The following is an 18,840-nucleotide window of genomic DNA, read 5'->3' on the forward strand; positions in this document are numbered from 1 at the left end:
AGAGAGAGGGTGGGAGGGAGAGAGAGAAAGAAAAGAAAAGAAAGGAAGAAAGGAAGGAAGGAAGGAGAAAGAAAGAAAGATAGAAAGAAGGAAGGAAGGAAGGAAGAGAAAAGGAAAAAAAGAAAAGAAAAGAAAAAAGAAAAGAAAAGAAAGAAAGTCATCCTGGCAATTATGGGAGTTTGGGTTGGAGGCCAGAGAGTTGGAAGGTTTATGCGGTGGTCTCATTGAGAAATGAATGCGCTCAGTTAGGCAGAGGGAATGGGAATAGTGAAGGGGTGGCGAACTGACACATCTCAAGGACCAGAATCCTCAGGCATGACATGAGGGAAGCCATGAGCAGGAGAAGTCACGGTGACGGAGCACTCTAGGGAGATGGCAGTTTTCTTCCCAGGAGGAATGTAGGAAGAGGAGCAGGCTTCTGTGGATGGATGACGCTTCCACTTGGGCATGTTGACTTTGAGGTGCCTGTGGGGTGTGACATGGAAATGTCTATTTGGTACACAGCATGAAAGCTGAGAGGAGCTGTCTAGGGTAGAGATGTGGATTTGGAGTCATTAGGGTATGAGTTTTTGATTGAAACTATGGTTTTAAATAAAGTCACTCTGGGGGAAGATAAGAGGAAAGCAGAGGCCCGGGGGAAGACTGACACTTAAGGTGGCAGACGGACAGCAGGCTGAGGAGGAAGTGGTGGGTTGAAGTCATTTTGAACAAAGACCAGGGCCCCAGTTCTAACTGATTGCTTTCCCCTCTCCCAGGCAGCTGACTTTGCTCGTGGCCAGTGAGGACTCGAGCTACATGCCGGCCAGGGTGGTGGTGTTTGGGGGCGACAGCGCCAGCTGCATCAGCACTGAGCTCAACACGGTGGGGACCCTGGTGCCCCCGCCTTGACCTTACTCCCCATCCTTCTGTCCCAGGACCTCCTTCAAAGGAGTCAGTCCCTGGAAGATTCCCACTTTCCTTCCCCCAGGCAGGCTTTGCCTCCGAAGCAGTGAGAGCAGAGTTTGGCATGCAGATTTGCACGGGTCTGTGGGCTCAGTGCAGAAGTGAAGCGCACACACCATCACAAGAGTCAGTTGCTGGGTGCCTGGGTGGCTCAGTTGGTTAAGCGACTGCCTTCGGCTCAGGTCATGATCCTGGAGTCCCGGGATCGAGTCCCACATCGGGCTCCCTGCTCGGCGGGGAGTCTGCTTCTCCCTCTGACCCTCTTCCCTCTCGTGCTCTCTTTCTCTCATTCTCTCTCTCTCAAATAAATAAATAAAATCTTTAAAAAAAAAAACAAAACAAAAACAAGAGTCAGTTGCTGACAATAGTCCCTCCAACCCCACTGCCGGAGGTGACGGTCCTCTCTCCTCCCCTACCCCGTCAGGTGAATGTGATGCCCTCCGCCAGCCGGGTGATCCTCCTGGAGAACCTGAACCGCTTCTGGCCCATCATCCAGATCCGCATAAAGCGCTGCCAGCAGGTAGGGTGAGGGAAGAGGCTCAGCTGAGGATCACGGGGGTGGGGGGAGGGGGGCACAGGGTCTTCATAGTGATTACCTCCCCCAGCATGTGGGGGCCAGGCTCAGGCCATGCATCTACTGGGGGGATGGCCCAGGAGCCTGTTGAGTTCCAGAGATGTGGGAATGTCTCACATGCCTCCGGGAAACTCAGGACCTGAGGCCTGGCTTTTTTTTTTTTTTTTTTTTTTGGTAGTGCTTGGTGGCTGGGTGGCTTAGGTGGTAGACAAGTCTGTGCATGTTACAGGGTGGCATCGACACCCGGGTTCGAGGCGTGGAGGTCCTGGGCCCCAAGCCCACTTTCTGGCCACTGTTCCGGGAGCAGCTGTGTCGCCGGACATGTCTCTTCTATACCATTCGGGCACAAGCCTGGAGCCAGGACATAGCGGAGGACCGCAAGCGCCTCCTCCAGCTCTGTCCCCGGTAGGTGGAGCAGGCAGTGGGCCGGCTTGAAGGGAGAGGGGAGAGGTTAACACAGCAGGAGGACACTATTAAGAAGTAGGTGGTGGGAGGGGGTGCCTCGGTGGCTCAGTCGGTTGAGCGTTGGACTCTTGGTTTTGGCTCAGGTCATGATCTCACAGTCATGGGACCGAGCCCCACCTTGGGCTCTGTGCTCAGTGTGGGGTCTGCTTCAGATTCTTTCTCCCTCTCTCTGTCCCACTCACTGTTTCTCTCTCTCAAATAAATAAATAAAATCTTTAAAAAAAAAAAAGTAGGTGGTGGGTGACTTCTGCAGGAGTCTGAAAGGTGAGGCAGCAGCTAGGACACAGGGGAAGGGGGCTTGGGGACAAGTGTGTGCTGGTGGCAGCAAGCTGGTTACGGGACCAAGCACAGCAAGAGTGGGAGCTGACTGCACTTGAGTGGAGGCCACAGAGAAACTTGTGTCTTTTTTTTTTTTAATATTTATTTATTTATTTATTTGAGAGAGAGAGAATGAGAGATAGAGAGCATGAGAGGGAAGAGGGTCAGAGGGAGAAGCAGACTCCCTGCTGAGCAGGGAGCCCGATGTGGGACTCGATCCCGGGACTCCAGGATCATGACCTGAGCCGAAGGCAGTCGCTTAACCAACTGAGCCACCCAGGCGCCCGAAACTTGTGTCTTCAACCCTTGACCACACGTTCCTTATTCCCAGACTCAACAGGGTTCTGCGCCACGAGCAGAATTTTGCTGATCGCTTCCTCCCTGATGACGAGGCCGCCCAGGCACTGGGCAAGACCTGCTGGGAGGCCCTGGTCAGCCCCCTGGTGCAGAACATCACCTCCCCGGGTAACCGTCCCGACCCCTGGCCGCACTAACCAGCCCCTTGTGATGATTCCCAGGGATCACCTGAGTAATCACCTGTTGGTTCTCTTGGTCCCTGTCTTTGTCCCTGAAGGCCTGTCGCCTCAGTGTTCCTCTCCTTCCTGCCCCAGAGACTGCTCCCTGAGACTCTGGTATTTGAATCCTCTCCTCCACCCCACCCCTACCCAGTTAGCACCCACCCAGACTCCAGCTGAAGTAAGCCTCGGCCCAGCTGCCCCCCAGACCTTTTTGTGTAATTGGGCCTTCTCTCTCCTCTTCCTGGGCTCTCTGTCCCCCTATTTCCCATCACCTGTTTCTGACCTGTCTTCTTTTAGATGAGGAGGGTGTGAGCTCCCTGGGATGGCTGCTGGATCAGTACTTAGCGCAAAGAGAGAGCTCGCAGAACCCACGGAGTCGAGCAGCATCCTTTGCCTCTCGAGTTCGTCGCCTTTGTCACTTGCTGGTGCATGTGGAGCCCCCGCCTGGGCCTTCTCCTGAGCCATCCACTCGGCCCAGTAAGTCCCAGCAATGGCCTGTTGAGCTGGCTTCTCCCCGTCTTGGATCTTACTCTCTCTGACTGCTCTGCTCTAGGCCTTTCCAGGGGTCAGTACCCAAGACCCCTGGGTCTACTCTAGGGCTGAGACCAAGCCGCTTCCCTTGCCCTCTTTCTTCACAGTCAGCAAGAACAGTAAGGGCCGGGATCGGAGCCCTGGGCCCTCAGCAGCCCTTCCAAGCAGCAGCCTGAGGAACATAACGCAGTGCTGGCTGAGCGTGGTGCAGGAGCAGGTGAGAGCAAGGAAGCTGCAGTCTGGTCCGGGGAGGGGTGGGGGAGGCAGGGCAGCGGCCAACCTCCTGCATCTGCTGTTCCTTCTCTCTTCTCAGGTCAGCAGGTTCCTGGCCGCAGCCTGGAGGGCCCCCGACTTTGTGCCTCGATACTGTAAACTCTATGAGCATTTGCAGAGAGCAGGCTCAGAGCTCTTTGGGCCTCGGGCAGCCTTCACGCTGGCTCTGCGCAGTGGCTTCTCGGGCGCCTTGCTCCAGCAGTCCTTCCTCACTGCTGCCCACGTGAGTACCCCCGGCCTCCTGGTCACCCGGTGCAAGCTCGCCTCTTTCTCTGCCTCTCACCTCCTCTCACCCCCTACTCTCCTGCTCCACGCCCTCTTCATGCTTGGCCGGTGCCCTTTCCATTGCCCCCAGGTAAGTGAGCAGTTTGCCAGGCACATCGACCAGCAGATCCAGGGCGGCCTGGTTGGCGGAGCCCCTGGAGTGGAAATGCTGGGGCGGCTTCAGCGGCACCTGGAGCCCATCATGGTCCTTTCTGGCCTGGAGCTGGCCACTACTTTTGAGCACTTCTACCAGTGAGTGCAGGTCTGAGAGGTAGGGGAGGGGAGGCCTGGAGTCTAGAGAGGGTGAAGGTTTGAGTCTTGGTGGGAAGAGGGGGGAGGAGGCAGTGGAGAGGAGAGATTAAGATACAGAGATGGCCGAGGCACTGGTGGAAGGGAGTAGGGAGGGAGAGGGGAGGCAGGGCCTGTGACCCAAGCCTGCCGCAACAGAGGAACCTACAATCTGGAGGGGCAGGCGGGGGGCCGGGCCAAGCTGCCGCACTGAGGCTCGGCCCTGTTCTCCGTGTGCTGCAGGCACTACATGGCAGACCGTCTCCTGAGCTTGGGCTCGAGCTGGCTGGAGGGGGCTGTGCTGGAGCAGATCGGCCTCTGCTTCCCCAACCGCCTCCCCCAGCAGATGCTGCGCAGCCTGAGCACCTCCGAGGAGCTGCAACGCCAGTTTCACGTCTACCAGCTCCAGCAGCTCGACAAGCTGCTCTTGGAGCAGGAGAATGAGGAGGAACAGGGCCTGGAAGAGGAGGAGGTAAGAGCAAGGGAGATGAGTGGGTGAATAGGAGAGCAAAAGACTATAGACCAAAGAAGGGAGCCCAAGAGCCCTTGAAATCCTTCTGTCTCTCAGGAGGAAGCAGAGGAAGAGGAGGCTGAGAAAGAACTATTTATCGAAGATTCAAGTCCAACAGTTTCCATACTGGTCCTGTCACCACGCTGCTGGCCGGTCTCCCCACTCTGCTACCTGTACCATCCCAGAAAGTGCCTTCCCACTGAATTCTGTGATGCCCTTGACCGCTTCTCCAATTTCTACAGCCAGAGTGAGGAGATAGGGACAGGCGATTGGAGATTGGGGTGAGACTTGGGGTGGCAGGAGAGGAAGAGGAGAGGCCCTGTGGACAGGAGTGCGTAGATACGAAGAAAAACGGTCTCTAGGGACAGCAGTCTCCTAGGGAAGGGGGGAAAGGTGGGTTAGAGCTTTCTTAATGTCTCTCATCATTGCCTTCACTTTTGTGTGGATTTGTTCCATTTTTCTTTTCTAACTTCAAGTTGCATGCTTACTTAATTTTTACCCTTTTTAGGCTTCTTTCCAAGTAAAAATGTTTGGCTATTCATTTTCCTCTCAACATTACTTTAGCTGCATTCAGTTTCAGGTGTTTTTTGTTTTTGTTTTTTAGATTTATTTTTCTTGTGGTATAGTTTTCAGTCAAGTAATTATGACTTAATGAATTTTATATACACATATACTCCCATAACCACCCCCGGAGCATTTCCAGCACCCCAGAAGACTTCTTGCTTCATGTCCCTTTCTAGTTAGTATGTTTTTCCAAGAGAAACCATTGTTCTTCCTTTTATCACCATAGATTCTTGCCTGTATTTGAACATCATATAAACGGAATAATAGGGTATATACTCTGCCGTGTTCGGTTTCTTTCAGTGGCTGTAATGTCTGCAAGGGCTATCCAGGTTGTCAGTTGTATCACTACTTTGTTCTTTGTATTGTGGATTCCTTTCCATTGTATGAATATCTTTACCGTTTCTGCTGTTGATGGACATTTGGGATGTTGCCTAAATTTTTATTATGCTGTGTATATTTAGTATTTTTTTAGTTCTGAGGATTTTCTAATTTCCATTATTATTTCTGCTTTGATCTATTACTTTTTTAGAAGTCTATTTTTAAAATTCCCAAACCAGTTTTTCTTCGTTAAGTTGTGTTTTTGTTTTAGATTTTAGACCTCATTCCACTGTGGATAAAGAACATGGTTTCTTTGGTTCTGAATCTTTGCAATGTCTTGAGACTTCCTTTATGGCCTAGTAGATGGTCAGATTTTTTAAGTGTTCATGTGTAATTAAGAAGAATGTGTATTCTTCAGCTGCTGTTTAAAGGCTTTTACACACATTCCACTAAATTGCCTTTGTTCATTGTGTTCTTCAAATTTACTGTAACCTTACTCATTTTTGTTTGCTTGATCTATTACTGAGAGAGGTGTATTAAGATCTATCATTATGATAGTGAATTTTAAAAAGATTATTTATTTGAGAGAGAGAGTGTGCAAGTATGACCTAGGGGGAGAGGCAGAGGGAAAACCAGCCCCCCGGCTGGGCGGGCCCCCCCCCCCCCCGCCCTGACTTAGGGCTCGATCTCAGGACCCTGGGATCATAACCTAAGCTGAAGGCAGCCGCTTAACCGAGTGAGCCACCCAGGCACCCTGATAGTGAATTTTTAAACTTTTCATCAGGTCAGCATTGCTTTATGTATTTTTTGACTGTGTTGTTAGATAAAAGTTTAGAAGTACCTGGTGGGTGGCTCAGTTGGTTAAGCATCTGAACTCTTGATTTTGTCTTAGTTCATGATCTTAGGGTTGTGAGATTGAGCCACTCTTTGGGCTCCGTGCTGGGCGCGGAGTCTGCTTAGGATTCTCTCTCTCCCACTGCCACCCCCCACCCACTGCAAGCTTGCACTGTCTCTCTCTCTCTCAAAATTAAAGTTTAGATAGAGGCGCCTGGATGGCCTAGTCAGTTAGGCATCCAACTCCTGGTTTTGGCTTAAGTCATGATCTTGGGGTCATGGGATCAAGCCCTGTGTTGGGCTTCGTGCTCAGGGGGGAGTCTGCTTGTCCCTCTCCCTCTACTCCTTCCCACCAACACACCATTCCCTCTCTCTCTCTCTCTCTCAAGTAAATAAATAAAATATCTTAAAAAATAAAATAAAGTTTAGATAAAAGTTTCAAATCATTTAACAGTGCTGTCCAGTAGAACTTTCTGCAGTGATGGAAAAGTTATTTTCTGCACTCTTCAGTATGATGGCCATTTGTGGCTACTGAAATGTGACTGGTTCGACTGAGGAATTGAGTGTTTAATTTTATTTACTTTAACCAGTTTAAATACCCACATGGGCTACCATAATGGACTATGCAGGTTTAAAATTTTAATTAAACTTTATTATTATGAAATGACCTTCTTTCTTTCTAGTAAAGCTTTTTCTCTCAAAGTCTATTTTTGTCTGGTGTTAATAATATACCAGCTTTCTTTGGTTAGGGTTTTTTCAGAATATCTTTCTATCCTTTTACCTTGTCAGGGGAGAATGATAATTCTTTTGGGTTTCTTTTATTGTGGTGAAAGATGAATATAAAATTTGCCATTTTAACCATTTTTTAAGATTTTATTTTTAAGTGATCTCTACACCCAATGTGGGGCTCGACTTACAACCCTGAGTTCAAAAGTCATATGCTCCACTGACTGAGCCAGCCAGGTGCTCTTCCATTTTAACCATTTTAGGTGGACAATTCAGTTATCCTTTTACTTAAAGTTTTTTTTTATCTGGAAATAATTTCAAATTTACAGAAAAAATGGTAAGAATAATACAAAGAACACTCACATACTTTTTTTTTTTTTAAAGACTTTATCTGAGAGGGAGAGAGCAAGCACAAGATGAGTGAGGGGCAGAGGGAGGCAGAGGGAGGAGCAGACGCCCGGCTGAGTAGCGGAGATCATGACCTGAGCCAAAGGCAGACACTTGACTGAGCCACCCAGCCGCCCCAGGAACGCACATACTCTTTATGCAAGTTTACCTTTTGTTAACATTTTGCCGTGTTTGCTTTTAGCATTTGCTCTTTGTGTATATATGCATTTATAAAATGTGTATTTGTGTGTGTGCATACACACACACACACACACACACACACATTTTTCCCCCCTGGACCACTGAGAGTAAATTGTATATATGCTGGCCCGTTGCCTCTAAATACTTGGATATATATTTTCTAAGAATCATGGTACTCTCTTACATAATAATAGTTCATTTATCAGTTTCAAAAATTTAACATTGGTGTAATACTTTATTTTTTTTAATTTTTTTTTTATTTTTTTTTAAAGATTTTATTTATTATTTGAGAGAACGAGAATGAGAGAGAGAGAGAGAACACATGAGAGGCGGAAAGGTCAGAGGGAGAAGCAGACTCCCTGCTGAGCAGGGAGCCCGATGTGGGACTCGATCCCGGGACTCCAGGATCATGACCTGAGCCGAAGGCAGTCGCTTAACCAACTGAGCCACCCAGGCGCCCTGGTGTAATACTTTAAATCTGTTTTCCACGTTCCGATTTTGTCAAGTGACTCCATAATGTCTGTTATTTTTTTAGTCCAGGACAGTATCCAGTCTAGGATCATCTATTATATTTAGTTGTCATGTCTTTAGTCTCCTTAATGTGGAACAATTCCTTAGCCTTTTTTTGTTTTTTACAATATTAACACCCTTGGAGAATATAGCCATTTAAAATTTTCTAAACGTTTTTCATTTTAAATTTGTACATTTCCTCATAATTAGATTCAGGTGATACATTCTGGGCCAGAATCCTAAGTAAGTGACATCATGTCCTCTGCGTGTTTCATTTGGAAGCACACAATTTCCATCTGCTCCTCTTTTGTGATGTGATTTTTGACAACCTGATCAAGAGGTAGTTTGATTTCCCACTGTATAGTTAATATTTTCCCCTTGCCACTATTAATAAGAAGTCTGTTGGGGAGATACTTCCAAACGATGCCTATATTCTGCTCTCATCAGAATTTCCCCCAGTATCATTTACTTTTGTCCTTGCCTCTTATTTTAGGCAGGTGTCTTATAAATACCTAGCATTTGTTTGTTATTCAACCTAACAATCTCTCCTTTTGAGTTGTCAATCTTAGCCTGTTTATAATTAGTATGAGTAAATGATATATTTGGCTTTTATTGCTAAACTCTTACATTTTAGTTTACCTTATAATTTTAAATTTTAGTTCGTATACACAGAAGAATATATAAAACACATGTACAGTTAAAAGAAGAATAATAAATTGAACACCTTTATAGATATGTTTCTACCTTAGGTTTTGTGCATTTTTTTCTCTTCTTTTGGATTGATCTTCTTTAATTCCTCTCTTTGTCTCTACCAGTTTGGGAAGTCACGCATTCTGTTTTCATAGTTGATTACCCTAATGTTTGTAACCTGTATGTTTGACTTGTTAATATCACTCTCCCACCTTCCTGAGCAATAAAAGGACCATAGAAAATCTTTTTTTTAAGATTTTATTTATGTAGGGGCGCCTGGGTGGCTCAGATGGTTAAGCGTCTGCCTTCGGCTCAGGTCATGATCCCGGGGTCCTGGGATCGAGTTCCGCATCGGGCTCCCTGCTCCTTGGGAGCCTGCTTCTCCCTCTGCCTCTCTCTCTCTCTCTCTCTCTCTGTCTCTCATGAATAAATAAAGAAAATCTTTAAAAAAAGAAGATTTTATTTATTTATTTGAGAGAGAGTGAGAGGGAGAAGCAGGCTCCCTGCTGAGCTGAGAGCCAGATGAGGGACTCAGTCCTGGGCCCCTGGGATCATGACCTGAGCCGAGGGCAGACACTTAACTGACTGAGCCACCTGGACGTCCCAGAACCATAGAAAGTCTTAACTGCAGTTCTCACTCCCATCTTAATTGTTATTGTTTGATACTTTAGGATTATCTTTTTTTTCCCTACTTTCTAAAGAGTCATTATTATTATTGTCTTATTCAGTTGATGTTTAGATTTGCTATCATACTAGTTGCTTCCATCACTAATCTTTTTGCATGTTGATCCTTCTTTCTGAGTTCAGTCTCCTTAAGTATATCCTTTAGAAGTCTCTTCATTGAGGGAGTATTGGTGGAAAACTTTATCAGTTTTAGAGAGTGGCTTACCTTCACTCTCATTTAAAAATTTTTTATTATGATAAATTTCAGATGTACACAAAAGTAGACAGAATGTGGGGCGCCTGGGCAGCTCAGTCAGTTAAGCATCTGCCTTCAGCTCAGGTCGTGATCCCAGGGTCCTGGGATCGAGCCCCGTATCGGACGCCCTGCTCAGCGGGGAGTCTGCTCTCCCTTTCCTCTGTGCGCACTCTCTCTCCCTGTCAAATAAATAAATAAATCTTAAAGGAAAAAAAAAAAAGGTAGAATAAACTCCTGTGTACCAACATGGGTCAGTTCATGGCCAGTCTCATTTCTTCTGTACCCCCACCCACTTTCCCCAGGTCTACAATTTAAAAGATTAAGGATTTTATTTTTAAAAGCAAGGACACTACAGTGATCAAACTTTGAGAAATTAATAACAGTTCCTAATATCAAACGGCAAAGTGTCCATATTTCCCCCATTTTCTCAAGTTTCCAAAATTAGTTTTTTGCTTATTGGGGATCCACACAAAGCCCACACCTTGCATTTGATTGAGCTCTATCTTCCGTCTCCATTAATCTATAGGTCCTGCTTTCTGTTTTTGCCCCCTTAAAATTGTCTGTGGAGGAAACTGGATTGTTCGCCACACAGAGTTGTGCACAGGCCGGATTTTGTTGATCGTATCCACATGGTGTCCTCTGGCCTGTTCCTCTGTCTCTTTCATTTCCGGAAAACAGATACTTAGATATGGAAGTTGATTCCGATTTGGGTGTGATTTCTGGGGCAAGAGCACTTCATAGGTGGTAATGTGTACTTCCACCTGTCTCTGGGATGTTGTAAGATGGGTCAGTGGATTTCAGTGTTGCAAGTCTGATCTGTACATTATATAATTTCCTGTCAGCTGTTCACGAGGCGGTCACTCATTACCATTGCTTAGCTCTGTTATTTCATTAGGGCAGACAGATTGCGCCATTCTAGTTTTGTCATACCTTCTTCACATATCAGCTGGAGCATTTTCTCTTTGAAGAGAAACTTCCTCTCGGCAACTTTTTGGTCACACTGAGGTACGGTTTATACTGGAAAGGCTTGATTCTCTCCGCTTCCCCCTTATTTTCAACCAGTTCCTCCAGCATCCTCCAAAGAGATAACCAATGTGGTCTTTTTAAAAAAAATATGTCATTATGAACTCATACATTTTAAAATATTTCATGTGTTTCAATCCAGCGCAGATGTTATCTTCTTGATGTTCAAACTGTCCCATCTTTGGCCAGAGAGCACCTCTCAGATTGTCTCCTTTTGATATTCTCTGCCTTTGACAGCATCCTTGCTTTCTAGTATGAGTGAACATCCAGGCTCATCTTGCCTGAGTTGTGACACAGGAGGAGGAAGAGACGCAGCCTAGTGGGTCTTTAAAAACCGTCAGCTCCTTGAGGGCAAAACCCAGGTCTCTTCTCTCTGGTGTTTCTTTCATGGAACCTGCCTGGTGTGGGGCGAGGCACAGGGTGGGCTCCCAGATACTTGTGGCTCCTCCCCTCACCAGGGAGGCAGAAACAGAGGAGGCTGAGCTCTGGAAGCCTGACAAGTCACTTCTGTGGGGACCCTCCTCCCCACAGAGATCAGCAGGAGCAAAGCTTGACTAATAGTACACCCTGGCCTCAGCCTCTAGCCCCCTCACTTCCCCTGCTCTTTGTCTCTTCTATTCCATGCTTTCCCAGGTCAGAATCATCCAGTCCTGGACGTGGGACCCCATCGGCGGCTGCAGTGGACGTGGCTGGGCCGGGCTGAGCTGCAGTTTGGGGACCAGACCCTGCATGTGTCCACCGTGCAGATGTGGTTGCTGTTGCATTTCAATCAGACAGAGGTGCCTCAGCTCCTCAGCCTCTCTCTCTCTTCTCTTCCCCCTGTCTATCACTGTTCTCCTAAACTGTGCCCCTTCTTCCATCCTTCCCCCCTCTTATTTTCCTTTCCCCTGACTATCTACTCCTGACTGGCCCCGTTTCTCTTCACCAGGAGGTGTCTGTAGAGACCCTGCTGAAGAATTCTGACCTCACCCCAGAACTACTGCTCCAGGCACTTCTGCCCCTCACCTCAGACAGTGGCCCTTTGACCCTGCATGAGGGTCAGGGCTTTCCACACAGGGGTAGGTCAGCAGGGGCTGGGCTGTGCTGCTGCTCCTACAGGGTGGGGCGCTCATGGTGGGCGTGCGGTAGGGAATGAATGGGCTCCCCTTTGCCACCATTCACCTCTCCCTTCCCCTCCTCGGGTGCTGACTGGGAGTGAGTTCCAGGTGTGCTGCGGCTTCGGACGCCTGGGTCTCAGCGCTCTGGGGAGGCCCTGTGGCTGATACCTCCCCAGACGTACCTGAATGTCGAGAAGGATGAGGGCCGAACTCTGGAACAGAAGAGGAACCTCTTGAGCTGTCTTCTTGTCCGTATTCTCAAAGCCCATGGGGAAAAGGGCCTCCATATCGATCAGCTGGTTTGTCTGGTAGGCCAAGGGGACCGTGAAGTTAAGGGAGGGAGAGAGTCAGGCTCAGGGTTGGGGCTTAGAGCCAGGGATCATCACAAGGGAAGGTAAACATACTCAGTACAAGACCTCATAGGGTGACATTTGCATCTGGGTTTTCTCTTCCTGACAGGGCACTTAGTTAGAAAGTAGAGATGAGACATGAGTGTTCACCATGTGCCAGGCCCTATTCCAAAAGTTTGCATGATTAAGTCATTTAATCTGCACAACAGTCTTATGGGATAAGTGAGGGTGGTGGTATTACTACTGTTATTATTATTATTTACTGTTATTCCCGTTTGACAGAGAAGAAAAGTGAGGCATGAGAGTTAGTAACGCATCCATAGTCACACAGCTAGTAAGTGGAAGAGCTGAGCATTGAACCCAGGCAGGCTAGCTCCTCTAGGTAAAAATGGTTTGCCTGTTTCCTCTTCTCCCATCCAGGTGCTGGAGGCCTGGCAGAAGGGTCCAAATCCCCCTGGAAGCCTGGGCCGCACTGTTGCAGGAGGCGTGGCCTGTACCAGTACAGATGTCCTTTCTTGCATCCTCCACCTCCTGGGCCAGGGCTACGTGGAACGGCGCGACGACCGGCCCCAGATCCTGATGTATGCCACCCCAGAGCCTACGGGGCCTTGCCGGGGTCAGGCAGAGGTCCCCTTCTGTGGCAACCAGACCACCAAGACCTCCAAGCCTAGGTAGCCATCCTCGGTCCTGTTCCCCAGCTGCAGGGGCTCCAAGCCAGTAGGGAGGGTCGGGCTCCCCAGGACAGGTGGTGCTGCAGTGACACAGGAGGAGGTTTAGTGCCAAAGTTAGGCTCTTTTGTGGAAAGACGCTTCGTTTTTCTCTTTGTCATACCCCATTTTCCCTGCCTCTGTTATTTTTCCCCCTTTGCTAGTCCTCATTACCTTGTCAGCACTGGCACTCCTTTCTCTGCCTTCCTAATTGGGGGCCTTGCTGTCCCCATCCCCCGAGAGCCAACCCTTAGGCAAGGGACCCAGACACATAAGCTCCTGTATAGACGCCTCTCGTTCTAAGCAAAAATGAAATACCATACAGATATGTACTGAGTGCTGATGACGCACTCTGCTCCATGAAATGTACAAACTCTAGTTTTCAAGAAGCGTGTTCCACAGAGGAATTTTCCATAGGATCCCCCTAATTAGCTGGCACCCTAAAGCTTGCCCCGTCACATCCAATTCACGAGAAGTATGTTTCAGCACCGTGTGTAAAGTGAGTTCTCTAGAGGAATCATTTGCATACACATTACGGGGTGAGGGTGGGAATCTCATTAAAAAGCAGATCCTGAGTCAGTAGAGCTCCCTGTGGTACTCAGGCTGCTGGTCCTTGGCCCATACTTTGAGTAGTGAGGCTGCAGACTCCAGTTTCTCACCAGATGGACTGCTGGTGTTTGGGGTGGGGTTTACAGTGGGATTATCCCATCCACGGTGGGGATCCTGTGCACACTTAGCATCCTGATCCCTGCCCACCAGATTCCTGGAGTGCCCGAAATCACAGTGACAGCCAGCCCCAACCCTCACTTACAGATGCTTCTGTGGAGAGGCGTGCTCTGACAGTGGGTTTGGGTGGTCATTCTGAGGCTGGTTAAGCACACACAAGCAGGGGTGCACAAATGGGGAGCTGAGGGCCGGGGTGGGGTTTGTTTAGTAGATAAGCAGGGCAGGGAGACTGATTGCTGCCTCTTCTCTCCCCCTCAAGCCCAGAAGCTGTAGTTGCCTTGGCATCTCTCCAGCTGCCTGCAGGCCGCACCATGAGCCCCCAGGAGGTCGAAGGGTTGATGGAGCAGACAGTACGGCAGGTGCAGGAGACGCTGAACCTAGAGCCAGATGTGGCTCAGCACCTTTTGGCTCATTCCCACTGGGGTGCTGAACAGCTGCTGCAGAGCTACAGCGATGACCCCGAACCCCTGTTGTTGGCGGCTGGGCTGTGCGTCCCCCAGGCCCGGGCCGCCCCTTCCCGCCCCGACCACTGCCCTGTGTGTGTCAGCCCCCTGGAGCCCGACGATGACTTGCCTTCCCTCTGCTGCATGCACTACTGCTGTAAGGTGAGGCCCGCCTGCTTCTCGCCTGCCCCCGGCTTTCCACCTTCAACACAGTTCTCTGGCAGCTCTGGGGTTCTACCCCAGCACTGCCATTTCCTAGCCGGGGCAATGTTGGACAGACCACTTAGTCCCTCTCAAACTGGTTTTGTCATCTGTAAGTGGTGCCACCAGCCTCAACAATCTGGGGATTGGTTGTCAGGATCCAGCAATAATGCATCAGTGGCTGTAAAACTTTGCTGCATATTATAATCACTGGGAGCTTTAAAAAATCCTCATGCTCAGGGCGCTTGGGTGCCTCAGTCGGTTAAGCATCCGACTCTTGATTTTGGCTTAGGTCATGATCTCAGGATTGTGAGACTGAACCCTGCATTGGGCTCCATACTGGGCGTGAAGCCTGCTTGGGATTCTCCCTCTGCCCTTTCCCCCACACTTAAAAAAAAAAAAAAAAAAAAGAATCCTCATGCTCAAACCGTAACCCAGACCAATTAAATCAGAATCTCGAGATGAAATCTAGACATCCGGAGTTTTATTTTTTTTACGTTTTTAAATTTTTTATTTTATTTATTTATTTTTAAAGATTTTATTTATTTATTTGACAGAGAGAGACACATTGAGAGAGGGAACACAAGCAGAGGGAGTGGGAGAGGGAGAAGCAGGCTTCAGGCAGAGCAGGGAGCCCGATGTGGGGCTCGATCCCAGGACCCTGGGATCATGACCTGAGCCGAAGGCAGACGCTTAATGACTGAGCCACCCAGGAGCCCGTATTTTATTATTTTTTAAGATTTTATTTATTTGAGAAAGAGAAGAGTGTGGGGGAGAGGAACAGGCAGACTCCATGCTGAGCACAGAGCCCAATGCAGGGCTCCATCCTATGACCCTGAGGTCATGACCTGAGCCAAAATCAAGAATCAGATGCTTAACCGACTGAGCCACCCAGGTGCTCCTATTTTTCTTTTTTTGAGATTTTATTTATTTATTTATTTATTTATTTAGAGTGCAAGCAGGGGGAGGGGCAGAGGGACAGGGAGAGAGAGAATCTCAAGCAGATTCCACCCTGAGCACAGAGTTCCATGCAGGGCTGATCCCACGACCCTGAGTTCATGACCTGAGCCAAAACCAAGAGTCGGACACTTAACTGACTGAGCCACCCAGGTGCCACAGGCATCTGGAGTTTTAAAAACTCAGGTGATTCCAGTGTTCAGCCAAGTTTGAGGACAACAGATAGGTAGATAGATAACGCACACACGTAAACCACACATCAAGGCATTTTATAAATGAGAAGTGTTATTAAATTGGTAATGACAGTAGGTTTATGGTTTTCTTATCACCAAGTCTCTTTATCTCAGAACATCAGCACTTACCATATATTCTCATTGAGTATAAAAATGAAAAAAGTGGTGTAAACCAGAGAATAGCGCAGAAGTAGAGGGAATTATGGGAAGCCAGGTGTTGCCACTGTGAGGCGGAGCAGAGCAGGCTGTAGATGGGGGAGTGAGTGGTCCTCAGTGACGGCGGAGAGGGGCCAAGGTACAGGGAACCGGGGTGCTGAGTGTCGCATATTCCCTGCCTCACAGCTCTTAGAACTGGTGCCAGGCCCAAATACCTCAACGTAACAGGACAAGCATGCTTGTTGCCATGAATCTAGCTGCCTCTGCCAGCAGCGTCTCCACAGGGGTGGGTGATCTGGGATTCCCCCTGGCATGTATATGGGTACTTTTTCTCTCTCCCTTTTTCTTGGCTTCAGCTTACTCTTCTCACACTGTTGCCTGTGCTCCCTTTTTCCAGGTCCTTAATTATGTCCTTTCCACTTTCACTTTATCATTCAACTAATATTTGTCACGAACTCACTGTGTGCACAGCACTGGATGCTGCTGTAGGAGGAGGTGGGGAAATCCAAGCAAGAAATAACCCAAGAGCTAATAATACCAGCAGCTCATACTTATGGGGGACGCGTTCTGGGCTGTTCCGCTGTGATACATGCGTTACCTTGCTTAATTTCCATGGTAGTTGTGTGAGGTAGGTATTTTTACTGTCGCCATTTTGCTGGAGACAGATGGAGGTGCCCGGAGAAGTCACCTGCCCAAGGCCAGGATTTGGACTTGGGCGGTCTTGCCCCAGGGCCCTCGCTCACGCTCTCATGACACGTGCAGGAAGGAAATACAACAGGGTCACGTCATAGGAAGTGACTGAGGTGAGGACTGGGGGAGGGGCCTGTCAGAGTCTTAAGATTGGGGAGGTCAGGGAAGGCCATCCTGAGGAGGTGACAGTCAAGGGGAAGAGTGTGGCAGACAGAGGGGACAGTGAGTGTGAAGAAGCTGAGCCTGGTGGCTAAAGCAGTGACGTGGTGGGACAGCTGAGGGAGAGATTTGGGAGGGAGACGGAGGTCCATTTGGGTTGGGATTGACAGACGGTGCTGGACTTTACGGAAAGCCACAGTGGGGTTAAGCAGGGGAGTGATAGGAAGGATCTGATTTATATTTTTGAAAAGATCACTGCGTGTGGAAAAAAGCCTTGGGCGAATCAAGCGTGGAAGCAGGGGCATCCATCGGGAGACTGTTGTACCAAGAGCCAGGAGGTGGTGGGAGTTTGGCCCAGGGTCAGCAGTGAAGAGAGAAGTGGATGGGTTGGGGTATAGTATCAGGAGGCAGAGCTGACAGGGCTCAGTAGAGCCAAAATGGGGACTTAGGACAAGGGAATCAAAGGTGCTTCTTGGACTTCTGACCTGCGCATCTGGGTGGATGAGATGTGTCATCCCTGACTTGAGCAAGATGGGGGCTGGGGCTCAGTGTGGAGGGCAGGTTTTCGAAGGGAAATTCAGTCTGTTCTGGCCATGTGAGGTTTGAACTTCTTGTTGGACACCTGTCTGGGACTGGACAGGGGAATTTGGAATTAAGTGGAGAGGCCTGGCTAGCATCCTGCAGGGAAAGAGAAGCAGGCCCAGGGTGCCGAGCTGCACAGATACCCCTGCAGAGTTGTAGAAACAGGGAGCCTGGGGAAAACAGGTTCACTGGACAAGTCTCAGCCAAGGAGGAGCCTGTGAATAAGTCACAGCTGAGCAGCACAGCGAAATGCAAGAGAACTCAGAGAAGGGAAATCCTGGGGCTTGGGCCTGTCCCCGGAGGCTTTTGTGTGTGAGCCTTGAATGACAGGCAGGGTTGGCAGGGGCAGGAGGGAAATACAGGCTGGAGACTGCATTCCAGGTGGGCCAGACAGGGAGGACAGCAGAAGCTAGAACAAGCCCACAGCAGAGGGGCTCCTTAGGGAAGCGGGATGGGCTCCAAACTGAGAGGCCAGCCTTTGGCCTCTAGGCCGTAAGGGACCCTGTGTGCCTGCGAGTGTGTGGTCTGAATTTGGAGCGGTTTCCTGTTTTATCTCAAAAATGCAGGAATTCTGCATTCAACTTCCCAGTTTACCTGAGTTTGTTTCACTATAAAAAGGGTTTTGTTTTGTTCTGTTTAGTACTTTGCTTTGAGTAAACATAGTCTGGTAAGGCACTTTTCATTTACCCTGGAGCTTTGGTACCACTGATATGGATTCATGCAGTCTCTCGGGGTCTAGACGCATCATCTTGGAAAGCTCTGCAGTCGGCAGTGTGAAGGAAGGGAGTCATTAATGGGGTATTTTAGGAGGCTCAGGCTGCTGATCACGCCTGAACCAAGTGGATTGCATGGAGGAGGGATTGGGGTAGGAAGACCATTTATGGGGACAAGCTCTTGCTGCAATTTAGGGGTGAGGGGATAAGGGCCTGGTTTAGGGTGGCGCAGTGACATGCGAGCTAGAAAAGGATCGAGAGATGTGAGGCTTCCAACACCGGTGACTGGGGTTGGGGGATGCAGTGGGCGAGGCTGTTTTGTGAAGAGACTGAGTCTGGGGAGATGGGAGCACCCAGGAAGGAACCAGGTGAGCAGATGGAGCTGGGAGGAGAGGCCACAGCAGCGTTCACGGCATCCAAGGCCAGCCACCGGGTGGGGGAAAAGGCTCCCTACTGCCCCAAGCCTCCCTCTCTGACCTTCTTGCTTTCTCCAGATCTTTCTTAGCACTTGAATCATCTCCTTTTTCTTGATTCTCTTACCCGTTCCCTCCATGTCCATCCCAGCAATAATTAAAATGAGGTCACCATCCCGACCCACACATTCTCGAAGGCAACTGTGATTTGGGCAAATCCCTGGAAAACCCATAGAAGCCAGAAAGGTTAGGATCCATTTTGAGGTGGCTCCGGAGCAGGCTTTTTTCTGGCCTTCCATATTGTTGGGGATGGGTGCGAGGTGGGTTACCAGGACACCGGCGTCCTGTACTGCATCCCCACTGTCCCTGAGAAGCCTCTCCTTCCCCCCCCGCCACCCCAGTCTTGCTGGAACGAGTATCTGACAACTCGGATTGAGCAGAACCTTGTGTTGAATTGCACCTGCCCCATTGCTGACTGCCCTGCGCAGCCCACGGGAGCCTTTATCCGGGCCATTGTCTCCTCACCAGACGTCATTTCCAAGGTAGCCCCTCTTCTG

The 18,840-nt window shown here is 49.1% G+C and overlaps 1 protein-coding gene across 2 annotated transcripts in view; it reads left to right on the forward strand.

Moving 5' to 3' along the window:
* Nucleotides 1-18,840, forward strand: part of CUL9 (cullin 9) — a 37,374-nt gene that overhangs the window by 14,727 nt on the left and 3,807 nt on the right. For both annotated transcript variants that reach the window (XM_025890321.2, XM_025890322.2), the window contains exons 17-32: nucleotides 756-861; nucleotides 1,367-1,462; nucleotides 1,746-1,921; nucleotides 2,631-2,764; nucleotides 3,115-3,294; nucleotides 3,456-3,565; nucleotides 3,662-3,844; nucleotides 3,977-4,137; nucleotides 4,417-4,645; nucleotides 4,742-4,931; nucleotides 11,490-11,635; nucleotides 11,785-11,914; nucleotides 12,062-12,261; nucleotides 12,724-12,974; nucleotides 13,996-14,341; nucleotides 18,685-18,825. In XM_025890321.2, the coding sequence (XP_025746106.1) occupies nucleotides 756-861; nucleotides 1,367-1,462; nucleotides 1,746-1,921; nucleotides 2,631-2,764; nucleotides 3,115-3,294; nucleotides 3,456-3,565; nucleotides 3,662-3,844; nucleotides 3,977-4,137; nucleotides 4,417-4,645; nucleotides 4,742-4,931; nucleotides 11,490-11,635; nucleotides 11,785-11,914; nucleotides 12,062-12,261; nucleotides 12,724-12,974; nucleotides 13,996-14,341; nucleotides 18,685-18,825 (2,779 nt within the window). The remainder of the gene's footprint in view (nucleotides 1-755; nucleotides 862-1,366; nucleotides 1,463-1,745; nucleotides 1,922-2,630; nucleotides 2,765-3,114; nucleotides 3,295-3,455; nucleotides 3,566-3,661; nucleotides 3,845-3,976; nucleotides 4,138-4,416; nucleotides 4,646-4,741; nucleotides 4,932-11,489; nucleotides 11,636-11,784; nucleotides 11,915-12,061; nucleotides 12,262-12,723; nucleotides 12,975-13,995; nucleotides 14,342-18,684; nucleotides 18,826-18,840) is intronic.

Source organism: Callorhinus ursinus, unplaced genomic scaffold, assembly GCF_003265705.2.
Source record: "Callorhinus ursinus isolate GAN/ISIS: 27379988/994484 unplaced genomic scaffold, GSC_fseal_2.0 scaffold22, whole genome shotgun sequence".
NCBI lineage: Eukaryota > Metazoa > Chordata > Mammalia > Carnivora > Otariidae > Callorhinus > Callorhinus ursinus.